This window comes from Apus apus, chromosome 2 (genome assembly GCF_020740795.1).
Source record: "Apus apus isolate bApuApu2 chromosome 2, bApuApu2.pri.cur, whole genome shotgun sequence".
Lineage (NCBI taxonomy): Eukaryota > Metazoa > Chordata > Aves > Apodiformes > Apodidae > Apus > Apus apus.
This window is the reverse complement of record NC_067283.1, coordinates 66869677-66890535: the sequence shown is the minus strand read 5'-3', so window position 1 is coordinate 66890535 and position 20859 is coordinate 66869677. Positions and strand designations below refer to the sequence as shown.

The following is a 20859-nucleotide window of genomic DNA, read 5'->3' as shown; positions in this document are numbered from 1 at the left end:
TACAAGTGAAACTCCTGAGTCTAAGGAAAAGGTTGTGTGCTGTTTTCACCATTGAGCTTGTGTTTAATTCGAGAGAATTTCATCCTTTAGAGCACACTTTGTGAAACAGAAGACTGAGTGCTGAGGTATGTGTTACAGTTCCTGCTGCACTCAGCAAATTTGCTGTGTGTTCCACACTTCTAGCACTGAAGCAATATTTTGTTACAAGGAATACAAATTCCCAAAGCAGAATTTGTAATGTCAAAGCAGAAGGAAAGAGGGACTATAAGATGACTGTTCAGGCTGTTTAACTAAACTCTATCACAGGAATGTGTGGTATTTCAGACTTGAGGGTAAATGGGGACATTATTCTGTCTTGGAATGTAAATAACACTTTGCCAACAAACTATAAAATACTAGATATGCTCTCATTCTTTTTGATTACAAAATACATCTGCTACACAGCTCTCTATGCTGAATATTATGCTGCTTCTTACTTCATACATGTGAAAATAGGCAAGAAAAAAGATGATACTGTAAAGGCAGGCTTATTTCTGGAACAAAAGTTATATGCAGCTGTTTGTTTCCTCCCAGCTAAGACAGTACTTGTTTAATTGGAAGGAAAAACATCATACCGTGGCTAAATGGCTTCTACTACTGAAGTCTCATGCCAGAACTGTCAGGGTGGTGCTGCTTGTAGGGTGGTGTTTCCACTTTATCATGGATTCAACCAACATGACTGTAACAGAAATAAAAAAAACAGGGAACAAGGTCTGTTCCCTTCGCTGTGGTTTACCCAAATCTCCTGCTGAAGGCAGTGAACTCTTGAAAAAGCTGGAGACTGCAGGATGGCAGGGTGTGAAACCCTTGATCTGTCAAGGGCATGTTTATATGTGGAAACAGGCCAGGGAAGTTCGTGTGTGAATGAGTTCCTTCCCTATACTGCTTCATCCATTTTTTTTAAAAGGTGGATAAATCTGAGTGTTTCCTGAACTGTAAAGTCCTAGTTCAAACAGACCAACAAATAAAGATAACACGTTCCAAGCTGGCATTAACCTCTACTTGCCTGAGTTTGTCTATGCCTTGTGGGAGCTGTAGTTCAGGTGGTGCATCAGCCTCATACTGTGTTTTGTGCTGATTTCCCTTGATCAGAAGTTCTCCTGAAAGCTACTGGTTCCTACAGAAATCTTTCAGAAGGTGTCCAAACTGTTTTCCAGCAGGGAAATATTTCCCTTAAATTTTTTGGCCAGTGCTATTTCAAGGATGGAAGGGACAGCACATAAGATCAGTTAGGGGAAATGCTGAACCAGAAAAAATGTGTTTAAGTTATGGTGGTGACTTTTTTTGCTTGTAGCTTTCCCTAGTTAAAGCTCATGTGCAAAATAATGATTAATCACAGATGCAGAAGAGACTTTGGGATCTGAAAGCACCTTTTTCAATGGATGTTCTCCAAGCAGTCTGTACAGAATGAGTTCCCTCATAATCACCCCACACATTTTGCAAATGGCATTGCTGAGGTGCAAAAATATCACTTAGCACTATTAAGAAGTCTACCACAAGGATAAAACCCAGGTTTCCTGAACATCAGATCTGTTTGAAGGTTCTTTCTCTTTTCTGGTTGCAGCAAAAGAGACCAAGTTTGAAGACAGAGTATAAAAAGAAGGAATACATTTGAAGATAAAGCTTTCATATCTTTATGATCCTCACTCTTTACACTTAGGGGTGTAACCGCTTTGTGACTAAACCTGCACCACAGCTTTTATAACACAACTAACCAAGGCTAATTTTAAAACATCCGTCATTATCTCTGTCATTTGTAGGGTGAGTTTTAGAAGGTGGTATTTTTGTTTTATAGAAGGAGCCAATACAGCTCTGTTGTCAACAACTAGCTTCACCAGAATCAATTCGACATGGCAATTACCTGCCTCGGGACTCCTTTTTTACTTGCTTTGCCTTTCTGGCTAACAAGATGCCTTACCTCAGCACAGCTTTATAACATGCCTGCTGTTGATTTACTGTTGCTTAAGGCTAGACAATTCCTGCCTGACAGCAGCTCCTAAGCTTTGCTTGTAAAACTTGTATGGCAGCCAAACCACTCATCTGCACAAAGAGGCAAACGTGCACAGAAATGGATAGGATAGAAACTGCTGCTGGTCCTGCTTAGAATGGTGTCTGGAAGGCACTGTTTTCTCCAGCTGCTGCTATGGGAAGGGAAAAGGCTTAAATAAAGTGATCCTAACCTAAGTACCAAGAATCGATGCTAAGCAGGTTGGCAGCTACTTTGCTGAGGGGGAAAATGCTCTATAAATGTGCATGTTTAGTTTAGTTCTACAGTTGGCAGAGTAGCCATTTGTTTCTATGCAGCATAGCTGACCTTTCATAGGTTGCAAGGAATTAAATGAAACAAGTTGTAAGTCGGACAAATAAATGGTCCTAATTTTCTCAAGAAGGTAACTTGAATTCAGAAAAATGCATATTCAAGCTTGCAGAAAAAATTCTAGGCAGGAACTTCGAGAAAAAAGGTGCTTTAGTGTCTCTGATTTTTGCATCTCATCAAGAAGTTTGCACTTAAACTGAAATCTTTGTTTTCATTTTCTCAGTGTGTCTAGGGTTTTAACACAGTCCCTGTAGCAAACAGGTTTACGCAGAATGTCCTGTAAGGACAGTGGAGCTGAAGGGGGCATGGGAAAGAAAAGACTTCACATGAAGTTAGGGAATTTTCCCTTTCAGGAGTACACTGTGCAGAGTACACACACACTTGTGTTATGCTAAGCAAACTATGCTAATGGACATTTATGCAGGTCAGGTTGTAAAATTGAAGTACACAGCACTTATTCTGAGCTCATCTGGGCTTCCCCACAGGCTTCAGTGCAGCTCTGCTGTATGGTGCCACCTCATGTGGCCCAAGATGGCTAGCTGAGGCATCTCTGCATAGTGCTGTAATGTTTCATGCAGATGTATGCTAAACTGCGATCTCTTCTGTGCTGTCATGCCAACAGCTATGTACCAAGTGTTCACTAACTACCTTGGAGTGTATCTAAATGCTATTGTGGAGAAGTAAGCTGACTGCCCCAGAAAAAGACTTCACTATATCTAGTCTATAGGGAAGGGAGAAAATGAGAGGAAAATACAAGATTTCTCCAGATGTGTTTGAGCCTCCCTGGGAAGCCTGTGAGGACATAGATCACGTACTTCCCCTCACCTTTAGCAGCTGCAGTAGCACGGCTCTAAAATGTTCCACCGTGTATTTCAGTTGTGAATTAAGTAAGCTGTTAGGAACTGGGCCTTTCTGTTCCTCCCACAGCAGTGGAGTTACTGCTGTGACTTCATATAGTTAAAATACAGGAAGGATAAATATATATCTATATAGCCCACAGGCTGTCACTAGACAATAACCACTTCATTAGCAGTCAGCACAAGTGGCCTGCTTTGGAGCTATGACATGAAAGCAAATGCACGCACCTTGTTAGTCAAAGCTGGACCATCAATACATCTCTGCATGGAGGGTGGCACCTGGTAAGTATCTTGTCCTACTAGACCATGACCAGTGGGTATTTGGTAAATTCCCTGATTCAGATGTGAAGGTGGCACTTGGTAGACAGGATCCCGTGCTGAGGCATGTGAACTTGGCACTTGGTAGATCTTTTGCTGGTTGAAGGACTGATGCATCAATCCTGAATTGGACATATCCTGGCCAGAAGGACTGTCCTGTACCACTGGACCTATCAGCAGTTTCACACGGTTGCCTGGAACGATGCCTTGCCGGCCATGTAAGGAGCAGAGCCACCATCCTTCAAGACCTTCAGTATTCTGTTCTATCACTGTCAGAATGTCTCCTTTGCGGAAGGCCAGCTCTTCTGCACATTCGGGGACATTATCGTACAGGGCTCTTGCCATAAGGTTCTGTGGAGAAAGAAGGGCAAGGAAAACAAATGAACAACCAAGCTAGAATTCTTCTAAAACTTCAAGCACATTCTAGGTGGAGAGAATTAAGAACTGAATTTGAAAAAGAAGTATGCACGAAATCCAAAATAACACAAAATCATGCAGCACAGGATTCCTCTGTCCCAGCTGGGAGAAGTGAGAGGCTTATGCATTAACACTGCTGGTGAGAACTTTTCCAGTAATACTAGGTCAGATAGAAGCTCATTATAAGGTCTGATCTCCTGACTTCTGTCCAGGAGAATTCTGCTCTTGGCATTGAGATGCTCTTCATGTGACTGGGGGCTTGCACCTTCATCTCTTGACACTCATTTCCCTATGAATGAGCTCTGTGTGCTGCTACAGCTAGCTAGCTGATAAGTAAAATAAAACAACCAAGCTCTTGGGGACATAATCCAGAGCAGTTGTTTCCAAACTTTTTTACGTATGCAGGATCCCAAAGGACTTTTCAGTAGAGGTGCAGGTCCCATTAGTATAAAGACAGTGAGCTGGCTTTTCTTAGCTGTCACGTGTAGGCTCCTTAAAGTCAGGGATCTGTAGACCACCTGATGAGAAAAACCAGCCTAAAATACAAACTGACAAAATGTTGTGGTTTTTAACTACTATGCTCACATTCTAATGCAGCTCTGTGCCTTCTCAATCCATCTGGCACGCTTCCTTGGTGGCACAGCACTAGCTTAACAGGTAAAAAGCTTCCCCCCCCCTCCTGCCTCACAACCACCACCACAAAAAAAAAAAAAAAAAAAAAAAAAATCAACTTCAGAGGGCAAAGTTCTTCAGAGTCCCACACTCCATGAAAGGATCTCAAGGAGAAAATTATTAATAAAATGTGCCCAGTAACCCCAAATGGAGTCATGCCTTTGCCACTGGGAAAGCTGTACCAATCTGTGTGGGCCTGTCCTTACATCAAAGAGCATAAGAATGTAGGTACAAAACATTGCCATAGAGTGTGTCTATACGTAACTTGGGAGGAATATAAGGGTAGCCAAGGAGTGTCTTGGGCCTGTGTCAACATAGTTTAAGCATTCTTCTAACCATTTTGCTTGATCATGTCAAGTTGGCTGGTAACATTAATATAAGGGACTTCACACAGGTCTATCCTCAAGCATTTGCCTTGGGTTTCAGGCAGGCTTTATAGCTTGCCCTGACCCCTGTTTTGCTGTGGTTATACCAACACTGCTAAGAAGTTTTAAGACAACTTGTATGATTGTGGTCTGTGAGGTACAGACGTATCACTAGTAAGTGCCATCTCATCTCACAGATGAAACCAGTTCCCTTCCTTCTTTCTCTGCAGGCCTGTATGGCACATCCAGTTTGGAATAAGCAGCCAAGCTTAGGTATTCAATGGAAAGTAGGCAGACTGTCTGTACTGACATTCTTGAACCCCTCACAAAGGCTGTGAATACTTAATTTCTTGGCTCTGCTGATGTTTCTAAATGTGTTGGCAACAACTGCTCCATGCCTGCCTGCCTGCTTCTTGGTGAAGGCCATCAGCAGAGATGGTTATGAAGTAATTGCAAGCACTCGAAAAAATATAGGGAGCCCTGGATCTGGAGCATTCCAGCTAAAGTATTTGGATGCACTACACAAACTGAAATGGTGCTAATCCACCATAAGATAGGATATGCAGCTGCCTTGAAGATTTATCTTCCCTCTGTTAAAGGGACAGTGTAAAGTACATTTTAGTGGTTTTATCTGTCATATTTATCCTTCTCCTTGGACACACCAGAATGTGGGATATTTTTATCTCCTGCCTGCTATATCTTTTCCCATTGACACACACTGTTTTCCCATCGTGTCTGTGTTTCATCAAGACAGCAGACTTCCATTTGACCTTGCTCAGTTCAGCTTCTTAAGTGCAGAATACGGCCAGGAGAGTTGTATGAAGGGCTGACTGGTGGATGGAGAAAGGGGAAGCTCAGATGTCACAAAAGGTAGATGAATATGCTTTTTCCAACATCTAGTGTTGCAACAGGATGCATGACATCAGTTTTGTCTTCTCTGAATGGGGGATCAGCTTTCAAATGTATGAGAAACACAGGATTTGCCTTTTCATCAGCATCATTAGTGAGGTCAGTATAAATTAAGCTTTAGCTTGAAAAAGCAGGACTGTCATTTTGAACTTCCATGTAAACAGCAGCACTGGGGCCCACCATTCTCTCTGATGTACTTCTACCCAGCTCATCAGTCAACAACACTAAGAAATGTGAACCGAGATAAAGCAGGAAGTGATTCTGTCCATGCCTTGGCAGAACTTCAAAACTTATTCTTTAGCATGGTCAAAGCCAGTGGTCCCTTCTTCAACACTAACTACATCTATGCTCTTGCCATGTTGACCTCAGCTGAGCCCAAGGAACTCAAAAAAAGATTCTGTCTAACCTAAATATTCAAGTTAATCTCTTACATTTCTACGTGTATTTCTAAGGTGGTTTTGGCAGCCAAAATATAGTAAAAATAACCTATCTAGCTAACTATTTAAAGAAGACTTTTGCAGAGGACGTTATTTGAAGTAGGCAGAAGATTCAGGGGGAAGGGGGGCATGACAGAAGGCTGAATCAATGATAAATGGTTATCCTTCTATAGTTTGGTGATTAAAGGTATTTGAAAAGCCTGATTAGCTTCTACAGCAAAGCAATTCTCAGAACAAAGCTGGAATGGTGGTAGAATTTGAGCAGATAGAAGTTCCCATGTGAATATTTTTTTCCCCAGCTGCTCATTATCTCTGTCCCAGTGACCTTCTCACCACCTGGCATGCAGGATGTTAATACTTTCTGGATGTGCTTCAAGAACTTCTTTGCTGCAATCCGCTTCAGATGCTCATAGACAGTGTTAGCTCAGGCACCAGGATGTGAATTATACTAATTGGTTGCCACTTGTTCCACAGCAGTTTCCCCAAGGCTTTTTAAATAGCCCAGAGCCATGCCACCAGCATCAGTCACTGGCAGAGCAGTGAAGCATGCAAAATACTCCTCCAAATAAACACTGGGACCAGAAACACTGAGCCTGCTTTTTGCCAGCAATGCAGGCACTGCTCCTGCTAAGCAAACCTTTTATATTTTGAGTATTTCCCTGATTTCATTCTTCTTTCGCAGGATTTCTTAACATGAACAGTGTCACCACCGCTTTCATTGGTCAGTCTTGAAAAACATGAAACTGTCACCACAGAAAGGTCATCAGGCAAGCTTTTGAAAACCCCAGAGGTACCTTTAACCTGCTGTGATCAAAACTGTAGTCTGCTTTTTCCTACACAGAAAAGTCCTTATGGAAGACATTCCTGAACACTTGAGGACTTTATCTGGATTGATTTGACAAATTCTAGTAACTTCTGGATACTGTAGGCATTGTAGCCCAAATCTTGCAATGCTGCCTCTCGTTGGTCTCATCAGCTGGGGAGGGTTATCTGGAATCAACTGGACTTGCTCTGGAAGGCCAGATCTGTCACTCGTCTGTCTGTGATAGAGGCACCAAAGAAACACTAAGATCTAAGATGAGAAGGCAAAGGCACAGCAGTGACCTTTTTGTATAACTAAGTGCTAAAAAACCCTTGTCCATTTCCTAAACAAACTGGCAATAAAAAAAGGGGTAATGAGAAACTAGTCTTGGAGCTTGTTTTAGCAACTGGCAAGTTGCACAGAAGTCCCTTTATATTTCTAATACAAAGAGGGGAAAAAAAAGGGCAACAGATTCAGAAACAAATTCAAGTTCTGTAATGGCATGTGAGAAATGATCTGATCCTAGATGGGGAAAATATTTTGGTTTGCCAAAATTTTATGAAGCTGTGCTTCATAAAATGAACATACTGGCAGCTGCCACTTTCTTTTAATGAGATGAAGGACATTCTCCTTTGGTCCAATTAAATTAGCTTCATTATAGGTGCAGTGGTGGTCTTCTCAAAATCTGGAAGTACCTGTAGTACAGCTCTACTCTTCTGTGTCTCAGCAGCCATCCTTCAACTAATGAGTGCTTCTCTACAACAAATCACTGACTGGAGAGATTCAGTTCAGATGTTGTATTCTTAAGCCTTGCTAGCAATACTGGGATGTTTGGAAGTCGAAGCCAGGGTCAGGCCCCCACTGTGTTAATACTCTGTACAGGCAAAACAAAACATTTGTTCTCAAGAAGCTTAAATTCCTTTTAACCTTGAACTCTTGAGTACAGTAGAAAGCCTCGTCTCTAAAATCACTGAAATAGAGGAAGTTTTAAAATCTTCTTTTAAATAATGTGCTACCCCAGTCATCAACAGGTCAAAGTGAAAGGCAGCCTGACCCTAATGACTGCTGCCTGGGGATTTCAGCTGGAACATGCTGCAGGAAAAGGCTCATCAGGCTTGGCTGATGCCTTGTGTCAGAAATTGTCTAGAAGAACTAAAACTGAAATGGATACTCTCTAGATTAAATGCAGATTACAGTGCTTGTGGTCCCACACTGGTTTCCGCATTAGTTGAGGAAAAAGTAAAGCCTTCAAGCTCTCTTTAGGTAAATTGAACCTGGGATTTGGAACTTCTACCTGAATTTTCCTTTGATGCCAGCTGCAAGTCCATTAGATAAACGCCAGAAAGATATAATTAATATTTTCTGCACATCTTAGGGTTTTTCTTTTTTGCATCTAGGATGCATGTCCTAGTACAACCTGACTAAGAGCAAAAGATGCCCTGCCCTGAAAGCTGTCACTTGTTCTACTTGGAGAACATGAAGAAAAAAAAGTAAGATTCTGTAAACTGTTTTTCTTCTCAGATGGTGAAGGGGTTAGAGGCCAGATTCAGATTCATAAATGAGGTCTATTATAGAGCAGTCAAAGGTGTCTCCTGTCTCCTTAACTGACTGCAATTGATGGTTAACATGCTTGCTGCTGAATAAAGATGCATGAAAATACTTTGAAAAACATGATCTGTTTTGGTTGGCCTTCCCTGCAATGAATGGAACTGATAGAATTCTGTAATGTGTGGCTTGCAGGATGAAAAGGCTGTTTGTTGATGAGGCTGAGTGGCAAAAGAGGGAAGAGGCAAGAGTTGGAGCGGTGGAAACATCTACTCTTTCTGTTAAGAGTAAACACACAGTGACGTGGGTAACAAGAGTGTGTGAGGTGCCCATAGCCACGGAAGCAAACACAGGAATAACAAATGACATGCTATGAGATTAAATACAATGGACTCTTTAAGAGCCGAGTGTCGCAGTGCCAAGCTCCCAGTGCAGGACTGCAGACTTGACTCCTCAGCCAGCTCTGCAATGAATGAATGCTCGAAGAAAAGGTTCAACCAACCATAAGCTTGAAGAATTTCAGTCACTTCCCTCAGAGGTGCAATATGAGGATGTTCCAGGCCTGTGGATATGGATCCCTGGCCTGTGCCTGGCTGGTGGGGCATAGGTTTTTTTGCTCTTTGTCTTGGTTTTTAAATATTGCTTCCTCTATGTAGAGTTTATGTGAAAACAGAACCAGGAAAATCAACTCTGCCCTTAAACTGAAGAAGGGTGGGGCCTCTTTTTTCTAGTATTGGACAACTGCTTCTTAAAAAGCAAAACGACTTCTATATATAGCTATCTTATGAGAAGGAAGGAAGAGAGAAACAAAGGAAGGAAAGGCAGGAGGAGACACCCCAAAGGAGTGTCTATGCACAAACTAGTAGCTTCAATTGGATTTCTTTTGATTATCCATCACATAATATTTTTTGTAGAGATTCTCCTCTTTTTGTTTTTCATTACCTCTTGTTTCTGCTTTAGGTTTCCTTAAAATGAATCAGTGCCACTCCAAAATAAGCTTAAGCATTTACATCCCCTTGTGGCTGTGAGAGGCCTAGTAGTAATGATTTACTTCTGAGGCTGAATAACTGATCTGAAAATTCAGGAAAGACCTGAGTTTTATTTTAAGAGAAATAGTCTTACTACAAGCAGTAGTAGAAGAGAGGGAAGCTCAGGCTCTGTTGTGCCTTCTGAAAGAAGGACTTCAGTGCAGGAGTCATTGGACAGTTTAACATTGGTGCTTTTTAGCTCCCATCTCCTTTTTTTTGTTTGTTTTTCAATGCCCCTGCCCCTGAAATGAATTTATTGAGCTGTGTTTTTAAGGAAAGAAACTACTGAGGCATAGCAGGTAACAGGCTTATCTACAATAAGCAACATTTCATGAAGGCTACTTAAATACAAGTTGGCAGAGGTCACTCATGCAGCCTTGAAAAATGACTGTTGCTGCTCTCCCCACACCTGGAAGAAGGCAGTACAAACAGCAAAGGCAGTATCTAGTACACACAAAGCTGCACTGGCATGTTCTTAGAGGTATCACTGTGGGCTCTGACCTGGTAAACGGACCACAAAGCGGAGGCAGGAAGTGCTACAGCAGCGTGTATGAAAGAGGTCGCTGCACCTCCAGGGTGTTGCAGTCACAGCTTCAGCAGGAGAACTCGGAAAGGCCCTTCGCATCTAGCTCAGACTGTGCATACTCTTGCTGGCTCTGGGGACTGAACTTTCCTGGCTCACAGCTAACGACAAAAGAGGGAGCCCGGTTGCAAAGTAATGTTTCGGTTGACTACTACAAGCAAAGCCCACAACTCCACTTTTCAGGCGCTGTCTTGCTTTCTTCCACCCAAAACCAAGTTTTGTTTTAGTGCTAATACTTTTCTAGTCAAGTGTTGCTAGCCCCAATAATTGCAAGTCCCGCTGGATGGAAATGAAGGCAGATTTCCATGCGCAGTCTAGGAAGGCTGGTTTTACAGCTGATGAGGGAGCAAGCTGTAAGTTTAACAGCTTGAGCAGAGCCTGAGGGAGGGCATATCTTCTTCCACCCACAGCAACCTTGCGGTCTAGTTCCATGCATCTCTGGAACAGAAGCTGTTCAGTCATGCTAAAGAACAGTAAGCTGTCTGGAATGTGGAAAGCTCTGGGTCTGCAAGGGAGAAAGGCAGGTATCCCATTTCAGTGTTCCACCAAGCTGTCCCAGCCTCTCTGCACAGCCTGAGAGGCCTGAATTTTGCAGTTTGCTGTGGATGTTTTTTTGTAGTATGACCAGTTATTTAGAAAGTAAGGATGAGAAATGGGAATGTTCCCTTCTTACTGGTTCACACTTGGGTAAGTCAAAGTAAGCATTATGGCTGTCATGCTCTGTCTGGATATATCCCTGTCAGTTTTTGCAGGCACAATACTCTACCCAGCAGGGGTGGCAGGCCAAAAACGAGTAGGGCTCCTGCTCAAGGTACTGATGTGATCCATCGTTTCATCCAAGACTGAGATTCAAATGTAATGTAAACATGGGAGAGATCAAGTGCTCTCTGGTCTGAGAGCGTTTTTTGTTTCAGCATAGCTGTTCCATTTTAAGAAAACAGGAGGTATTTGCGCATCATTTATTTTTTTTTCAGGCAGCTGGCAAAGTACTTTGTGAAACTGAGGTACAGTGGTGAACTTTCAACTTGGGAAGGAATCCAAATATGTGAATCCCAAAGATGGAATTAGGAGGGTAGAAAAGGTGAGAGGGAAGTAAAAAGGGAAAGATGGGAAAAAGAAGGTTAGAGCAAGAGATCCTAAGTGAAGGTTGGGCCTTCAGCCTTGGGAATGAAAAACTGGTAACTGAAGCTTTGGCCTGGTGAATGCAATACTTTGTTGTTTTGCACTGGGTGCAGCAGCTTACTGCTGTTCTGGACACTTCAAACTGGACAAGTGAGTTGAAAAGTTTTCTGGCTCTGTATCTATTAAGAGCAACAAAATGGTAACTTCATTGGCTGGAAGGACAATGAACCAAACTTTGTTTGTTTGAACGATATCCTTTTGTCTCTTAAGTTTTAGTCTTTGGCTTGGGTGATTTTATTTTAGCTAGAGGGGTGTTGTGAGGCAGGGGTGCTCCTCTTGCTTTCCTGGACATCACAGAGATAATCACAGAAATAAAATTTTAGGTCAGATGTTAAATAAGGGGTTAATTTATCCCCTATGCTTCTGATGCTGTGAAAGATTTGTCACAAACACCTTCTGAGTTGCACAAAACCGCTGAGGTGCTTGCTGAGCGTGTGGGAGGAGTTTAACAGAAGAGGCAACTCCCTTATACTACATAGCAACCTTCTGTTTGAATTATGTGCAGTGAGACCCAACAGGTCACAGCTACACTAAGAAAGGGCATATCTGAGGTAATACACTCTTGCTCAGCCCTGGGGAACACCCCTGAGATTAATGCATGCTGCCCCTGTGTTGTCAGACCACCCACCCTGGTTTGGAGCTATCACTGAAGGCAGAGAGAGTAAGAATAACACTCACAGTGATCCACTGATGACATATTCTGATCTTATTCCCCTGCCCTATGAGTTTCTGGGGTTTTACAGGAGTGGTGAAATACCATTTTCTTTACTCTTTCTGGGAATGCAAACCACATCCCCTGACTTACCTTCAAGACCTATAAATATATGGGGAAATTCCACTACACCTAACTCACAAACTTTTCTGTACATGTTTTACTGTTGTAACCAGCTTCCTTTACCCCCACCCAAGGAAGGGTGTGATCTAGTTCCATGACATTAAAAGGCTTTTTCAAAACTGAGGGCTGTGTGCTTTCAGTGACATCAACGGGGAGGGAGGGGGGAAGGAAAAAATAAAGTATGCAAACAATAGCCTTAGAGTAAATATGATCTCACTGTGATTAAACCACAGTACATCAAAATGCAGATGGAAAACCTAACCTCTTTCCCTCGGGCAAGCAATTAAAAACTTAATGAAAGAAGATCAGATGTTGAATGCTTAAGAATGGAAGGAGCAGAGCAGAAGGGGGGGGAAAAAAAAAAAAGGATGGAAAGGAGAATCCTGAAATGTGTGTTTTGAGTTCTCAGTTTTCCATTTTCTGGCATTTGCAAGCAGTCTTCTCCCAGACAAAGTTTCCTTTAAAAAACCCCCTCCTCCCAAATTAACCCTTCTCTGTGCAGCTCTGGGGAAACAACTGCAACTCAATTGTCAAGAAACCATAGCTGTGTTTCTTGAGGACCTCACTATGTTGCCCACTTATTTCTGTCTGAGGTCATCAGCCTTAGAAGCTTTTATTATTATTTTAAATCTAGAATTTAGCTGAACTGGCACATGGTCTTCTTCCCCTAAGTCTCTCAAAAAATTTTCCACAGAAGGGAGTGCCACCCTCATCTGTCATTTTAGTGTCACCATCTGGGATACTACATGGCAGCAGCAACACAGGATGCCCCAAGAGTCCAGCTTACTGAAGAAACACAAGCTTGGGAACTCATCTTTCCAGGCTCCTGCCAGCCCCACAGAAAGCTGCCTGTGAATCAGCCCCACTTTCAGGGGACCAGAGCCTGGCTGACAGATGAGGCTTGACAGGTTTGGTCAGGGTCTTCTCCATACTACAGGGCACTGGCCAAAAGTCAACAAGCCTCCCAGAACAGCTTGATTTTGGCAAGCTGACATTTTCTAGGGAAGCAAAACCCTGGAGAAAGGAGAGGGAGAGTGTGTAGGTGCATTTTAACAAGTTACAACTCAGGTTGAAAAACAACTTTAACTGTATTCTCGATTGCATGAGAGATTGGTTTGTGTAGTTTCTGGGCTGTGAACAAGATAAAACAGTGTAAGCAGGGAGAGAGGAAATAAAAGAGATTTCTGCTTGTAAACTAGGCCATTCTAGAACAGTAAAAATTGGTTTATTAACCTAAGCATTTTAATTGGATGTAAAGTCCACAGAACATGGGCATTCAAGACCTTACCTACTGCAAGCTATATGTTAAATACAGAGTACACACTTCCAGTTGTTTTGTACTTAACCTTTTGGATTAAAAAAATATTTTGAAAGAGAGTAATAGAATTTTCATGGTCTGTAATTTCCTCCCCCCAGAGAACATTCATTGGAGGAATTAAGATTTTCTCCTAGGATCCTTCAGCATTTTCTAAGATGACTTGTCACCAAGTGCTTGACAGTATTGCTCCTGAAATTTTCAACCTTGCTGTGAACAAGGATTGCTTAAGAAAGGGCTTCTGATAAATCAATTCTTGTTACTTTTCCTTTTCCAGGCAAGCTCATCCACCCTGACTGTCAATGAAGTGTTTGTTTTCAAAACACAAAAACAGAAGGGTGATAATGGGCCTGACCCTATATAAAAAAAAAAGATGTCATTTTTGTCATGTTATGCACTTGTGTTTCTAGGACTGCAAAATATAGCTTTAGCAGTCCTGTTTCTTGTCAAACACAAGCTATGTCCAAATCTGCTGTGGAAAAATGAACTTCTTAAAATTAAGACAGTTTCCACTATTGTAATGTCTAGACAAAAGAAGGTCACTTGCCAAGAGCAGCCTTTGACAGACAGGTGGCTATATTCAAGGGCTGTACTCTTAACCTGCTATAAAGTGAGCCAGATTCACCGATATTGACAGTTGCAGCCGTGTACAGCACGTGTACAGCAACAAGTACCTCTAACTGCAGCTTCAATCAGTTGCAGCTGAACTTAACAAATATTGCTGAACATGTGCACAAATACTCTTTTGTAGTGAAGTCCCAGAGGACTGTCTGATCAAACCTTCTGGAGACCAAGCATAAGTCATCTTTCAGCAGTCAGAGAACTGTTATGACATAAATGTCCATAGTTTTCATGGATGCTCAGAGAGCATGTATTACATAAAGAAGCATTTTGAAAAGTGACTTGAATATTTTATTCCAACCACCACTGAATGTAGGCTCCTACAGAGGTGTGTGGACATCAGTGTCTCAAGAAGTTCAGATTCTTGTCTCCATCAAGTGCAGCCAGAAATGGGAACAGAAGATAAGAGTTCTCTACAATTGCTGCAGCTAAGGCAGAAACCTGTGCATGTTCTATTTAAGTGCTTATGTTGCTTTAAAAATGAAATTAAACTCTAGATCTTAGACACAAGCAGGTTAACAACTGCTGTTGGTATGAATGGGATTTAAGGACTTTAATGTCAGTGATAAGCTAGTCCAAAGAAATTGAGCAAAAGTGACTTTACCTAGGCTTGTAAGTGACCTAAGCCCATCTATTGTATGCAAGGCATTCCCATGCCCCTTAACATCTTTGATAACAGCAGTATGACAAGGAGGAAGCCCTGTGCCCCAGTCATGGTTTTCTACTCTTTGCATAAAGGCATAAGGCTGTTTGCTGTTTCCAGATATTGAGGCAACATCCTCTTCTCCTGCACTTCTGTGAAAGAACAAGACCTTATGCTTGGCTGAGGACTACTGTGAGTGCAAACTCCAGAAACAAATTGTTTTTTTCTCTCCTACCATTTCTAATGTTGGCCAAAGTAGCCAGTACGTATTCCCATTCCAGTAGTGGTGCATGGAGCTGTGTGTGACTTGGGAGAATTGCCTCACTAGAACTTTTACTCGGGTCACTAGACACACCTGGCCTTGCTGTAATGAGTCTGATATTTGTAATAGAGTAGGCAGTTCAATAATATAAACTTCTGAGCCACCACACATAGTTCAATGTTCAGTGATAAGATATCAGAGCAAGTATAATCTTTTCTAACCCTGCTTGTTGCTGTGCTTGAGGTCGTAAGATTCCAAAGGTGAGCTTGTAAATTCTCTTGAGAATTGTGGTCCAATTCTTAATGAGTTCACAATTATACTTCATGAGACCTCTCCAAAGGCTAACCTGTATTGTCCAAAACGGTGGTTTTCTACTTAGAAGGGTGCAGAACTCTCCTGAAATGTGCTTTAGTTTTTCCTTTGCAGAAAATGTTTCCATGAAGTCTTACTATTAGGCAGTCCTCCTGCTCTCTGACCTGGTAGAACCCTCACTGACTGAGTCTTTTGATAGTATAGCACTGTTTGGAATTACTAATGTTGGGTCAAGGTAACTCAAGGCAAACTCTTAGTTTCATGTAAATGCATCCTCAAGCAGGATCTTAAAACCACAAGCAAAACCCCCAGATTAGTATCTCATGCCCCTTGTACTATCTAGGGTCAAATTGCATTTGAACTATTAAAAACACAAGGAACAATGTTCATGTGGCAGTTCTGCTTCCCCATCATATACTAGGAAGTACTGGGCAGAGACAGATTAGACTATCAATTTCTTGATGAAATAGACTTACAGCTACATTACTCATGAGCAGCTGTTAGCTTAAAAACACAGAATTTTAGAAATCGTGCAAAAACACCTGCATGCTGTTAGCTGTAATGCTTTGTGATGGTTCTTACTTCCTCTAAAACAAGTCCTGTACCATCCCTAAGCCTCAGAACCTTCCTCTATAAAACAGAATCCTACCAAGTCTTTGGGAGGGCAAACAAATTGTATGGTGGGAGTTTCTCAATACACCTGAGGTACTGAGGCAGTTACCTCCGTTAAGTATACAGACACGTATTTGACCAAAAATTGGAAGCTTATAAGCAGTACATAAGTTTACAGAGGGGTTCAAGGGAAGGCAGGGCACACAAGAGCCCACAGTGGGGAAGAGAGGCAATCTGGAAATGACAGTGGTGCTCCAAGCTTTGGGAAGGAGTCAGTCCTACTGCAACATCTCGCAAGCGCTGCTGCTAATTCAGGCCTAACCCTGCTCACCTTTGGCCAGCCCCCTCTGTACATGCACAGAGGAGAGAAAAAACACCACACTTTTGCAAATTTGTGACAGTAATGGAGGAGCACAAAATTGGACAGCTTCTCCATTTGTTGGTTTGTTCCTCTGGTAGTAACTTTTACAAGATTCTACAGTTCCTGTTTACTTTTAAGTTTGTCACCTTGTGATTGCTGAGATACCAAACCAACAAAAAAAAAAAAAAAAAAAAGGAAAACAAAGGGGAGTGTGAGGAATAAATGAAACAGAGAGGATTTAGTCAGTGAAGTACAGGCAGTTCTTTTCCCTTGACATGGCTCGACACATTTAAAAGTCTTTCATTGCCAGGGTTACAAACAGCTTTTCACAGGCATTTCTGGTTGGGAATATAGTATTTCTTCCTAGTAACACTATTTTGTTTGTCTTGGCATGCAGGCATTGTAATCAAGTCTATATATTACAGGACTGTGCCTTAGCACAAATGGCAGACATTTCAAATCCTATTTACTTAGGTTTCTTCCCTGCCCAACAAATTGTCTAAAAACAGATAATCAAGACCTCATACTTTACATCTACGTCATTCCTTTTGCCTTAAATGAGGTAAGGAATGTAGTTTTATTTTCCTCTCCTCTTTTACTAACTGTATGAATCTTTCTGTAAGCAGATCAGTCCCCTTTTTTTCCTTTGCCCTCTTTTTTGTCTTGCTTGTGAACAGCCAAGGAGCTACAAAAGCCTTGTTATGATAATGTCTTCTCCCTTTTCCTTCTGTCACACTTCTATTGCCTGAGATAAGGGCATTGGAATTGCTGGCCAGATATATCCTCTCCCACCCATGTTCTTGTGTGATAATCACAGAATCCTAGGGGTTGGAAGGGACCTCGAAAGATCATCTAGTCCAACCCCCCTGCCAGAGCAGCTAACCCACTGGTATTTCTGTTCCTGCACCATACACTTTAGCTATAACTGCTTCATCCTTAGAATCACAGTCTGAATTTGCTTTCAGAAAGGATTGATCCTACATTCCAGATTACAGAGTATTGGAATGGCATCCTCTGAGAACTTCATGGGATGCAGTTTTGTGGTACATGGAGATTTAGGTCAAAAGGATGATGATGTCATCAATCAAGAATTGGGGTACTGCCATAATTCAGCTGCACCCTACACAAATTAGTTTCTGAAAGTAGCTGTTAGACTAAGAAATATAACCAACATACAAATTTTTATTATGCTTAACATTTCCTGTGGCTCAACTAGGATAACTTTTATGTTCTCCAGTATTCAATTAGTACATGAATGGTAGGACAGCACCTAACTTGGGGGCACATTTGTCTTTGCTTTAAAACAGTCAGATCTTCACTGAGTTGCAGGCAGTTAAGACACTAAAGACATTAAGATGCTAAATATAGACTTAAGTGTAGAGACATAAGGTAAAAGTCTCAATTTCTTGAAAACCACAGGGATTTTCCCACTGGCTTTTAGAGGACTTGGACTTGAGTGTAAAGTTGGAAGAATGTTTGAAGAGTAGGATGGACAGTAGAAGGAACTTAGTTCATAAAAGAGAGGGAGCAAGATTTCAAAACCTTTATGAGAAAGAAAAAAAAAAAAAAAAAAAGGGATTTCTAGACCAGAAATTACCTTGGGTTTAGTCACACTGAAAGTGAAGCCAGGAGTGATGGAGAGGTGTACTCAGGGTCTCGCATGTGAGTCAGTTCCTGTTCTGTCCAACTTTTAATACTAAAATTAAACTACAACAAGTATCTCAATCTCATTAAATGAGGCCTTATGGACTATTACAATGATAGTAAAAAATGACAGGCTTCAATATAACAACAGGAGCAATTAAACTGACCCAACTCTGCACTTGGAAGCTAAGACACCTCTGAAGTGATGCTCATCACAGGCATGATGAGCATGTGCACTGTTCCTTTATTTTCTCTATAAAGTAAAAACTGGGCTTTATTTTTGGCTTGTTTTCCTACAGAAAAATAAAAGAAAGAAAATAAGAGACTGAAGGAGTAGGTATTTTATTTCTGTTAGTCCAGGGATAAGAATTAGATCTAAGGATGTTTGTCCTAGTTAAACAGTGTAAGTAAGTACTTCACATTTCTCACGGAAAGTAAACACACTAGCCTGACAAGAAGGTTTTTGAGGCCAAAACCCTCAGTCTTTTTTCTTTTTTTTTTTTTTTTCTTAAAAGAAAATAAAAGAAAGCTTTTTATTTGTCTAGCCTTCTCTGTCTAGAATTTCATAATCACAAACCCAAACCAAAAGGCTCATTGCAACCAGACAGAGGCAAAGGACACATTACAGAGCAGGGAAGATTCTTCTCCCTTTTGAGCCACCTTCTTGGTTCCTGTTCTTGCAATTGCCACTAGGCTATAAAGGAAGCATGATCTCCTTGCAGAAGAGGATGGATGGATGGAGACACACTGGAAGATTAGGAAGTTGTATAATTATGCTAGACCATTATTTTGCCAGTGGGATACAAGTGTTGCTTAGCCATAGGCAATAGGAAAGCAGTTAATGAGCTCTGGATTAACAGTGACACTGCTCTTCTACCCTCAAGGGCCAGACATACTGTGTGAACAGTCACAGCTCTTCTAAGCAGGTATAAAGTCTACCTGAACTGATATGAAGGGGAATAGAAAGGTACAGGAGATGAATTTGATCTTGGACTTTAATCAGTTGCCTGAGACAGAAAAAACAAAAGCATCAGACGCAGATCAAAATTCTCAAGTCATGGAGTATCTTTGTCTATCTATACCTGATAGAGTTATTTTTCCTAGTTGCCCTTAACTACCATGCGATGGAGAAGCTTGGCAAAGTTTTAAAACTTAACTCTGATCTTTCGCAAAGTCTGGGTATGAGAGATTCCGAAAGCTCGGGCTGAGTTCAGAGACACACGGAACACCAAGAAAATCTGTCTGTATTTACCTGGGCATCATTCTCACACCCCATTCTGCCCAAGTCTATAAGCCTTATACAGCATTATAGCATCAGGGGTCCTTTACACTTTGCTGCCTGGTTTCAGTAAGAAGATGGACTTCACTTCCAAAGCAAGGTAGTCCCCAAGGAAGCATACAGTGTGGGATGCCTCCCAATCACCCTTTTATTGATGCTAAAGTTATTCCTGGCAGAGGAAGGCAAGTTTTTCCTTCCCTCCCCCTTTTTTTTTTCCAATCGCACCAGATTACGGTATGTCTGTACAGTAATCTAACGCCCTGCGGGCAATCCAGGACCTTGCCCAGACGTTTTTAAGTAGAGTAACACCGGAACGAAAGCCTCCGCGGCCGTGTCTTTTGCAAAACGGAAAGAAACGACCCCAAAAACCAAAACCAAAACACCTCTGGTAAAAAGGTTAAGCTAAGTCACGTAATTTCTTTTAAGAAGGGAAGCGGGACGAGGGTACCCGTTTTGTTTTGTTTTGTTTTTTTTTTAAAAAAAAAAAAAAAGCAGGTAGGGTTGTTTTGTTGGGTGTTTTGTTTTGTTTTGTTTTTCTTTCTTGCTTGTGTCCCGCCGCACGGACCGCCCCGAAAACCCGCACGGCGAGGAACGAGCCATTGACAAAGGGCTGGGAAAAGGGTGAAGGAGGAGAAGCAGCGGGACAGGAGCAGCCAGACCCGTCCCCAACCCCAAGCGGGGCATCCCCGCCTCCGAGCCCGCCTGTCCCGAGCCGCGGGGCTCGCACCGACGGGGCAAGCGCCGGGCACCCCCAAAGCTGCGTCCCCCCCTGACCGCCGGCATCCCGGGACAACCGGGGGGGCGGCGGGGGGATATCTCCTCGGCTTCCCCGCTTTCGCTGCCCCCTCTTTTCCACCCGCCGGGCACCTCCCTTGAGGGCTCTGTGCCTGGAGACCCCCGCGCGGGAGAGGCTTTAGCAGACCCCCGCCCCGGGCCGGCAGCTGTACCCGCTTGCCCTGAGGGGAGCTCCGAGCCGGCCTCCGCCCGTCCCCCGGCAGCAGGGCCCGCCAGGAAAGCCGCTGACAAGCCCGGGAGCCCCCGGTGCCCCAGCCCCCCCCCCCCCCCTCCTCCTCACCTTGTACTTCATGGCTGCGGAGAGCGCGCGCGCCGCACCGACCCCTACCCCGCCGCGCGCCGCATCGCCCCCGGCGCCTCTCCGCGCCCCCGCCGCCCGCCCCGCCGCCAGGCTGCCCCGCTCCTTTGCATAGCGCCCCCCTCATTGGCCACCGCCGGGCGAGGGAAGGCGGGGCTTCTCCGGCCACGCCCCCCACCCCCTCTAGCCCCGCCCCCCAGCCCCGCTGGCCCCGCCCCGCGGCCCCCGGGGCCGGTGGCGCTGGGGTGCCCGGGGTGCCCGGGCGCGGGGTCCGTGGGTTCGCGGCTTCCCTCCGCCGCTTCCCCGCCCAGCTCCGTGCGGAGGGACGGGCAGCCCCGCGCTGAGCCGCAGGGCTGGCCAGCCCTGCTTCCCGGCACCCGCCGGCTCTGCCCGCGGCGCTTTCAGAGCTCT

The 20859-nt window shown here is 43.2% G+C and overlaps 1 protein-coding gene across 1 annotated transcript in view; it reads right to left on the bottom strand.

The window, feature by feature from the left end:
* NEDD9 (neural precursor cell expressed, developmentally down-regulated 9) overlaps positions 1-20496 on the bottom strand; it is a 37863-nt gene extending 17367 nt beyond the window's left edge. The window contains exons 1-2 of the mRNA XM_051612079.1: positions 20431-20496; positions 3442-3882 (exon numbers count right to left, since the gene is read on the bottom strand). Of these exons, the coding sequence (XP_051468039.1) occupies positions 3442-3882; positions 20431-20442 (453 nt within the window). The 5' untranslated portion in view covers positions 20443-20496. The remainder of the gene's footprint in view (positions 1-3441; positions 3883-20430) is intronic.
* Positions 20497-20859: the final 363 nt, after the last annotated feature.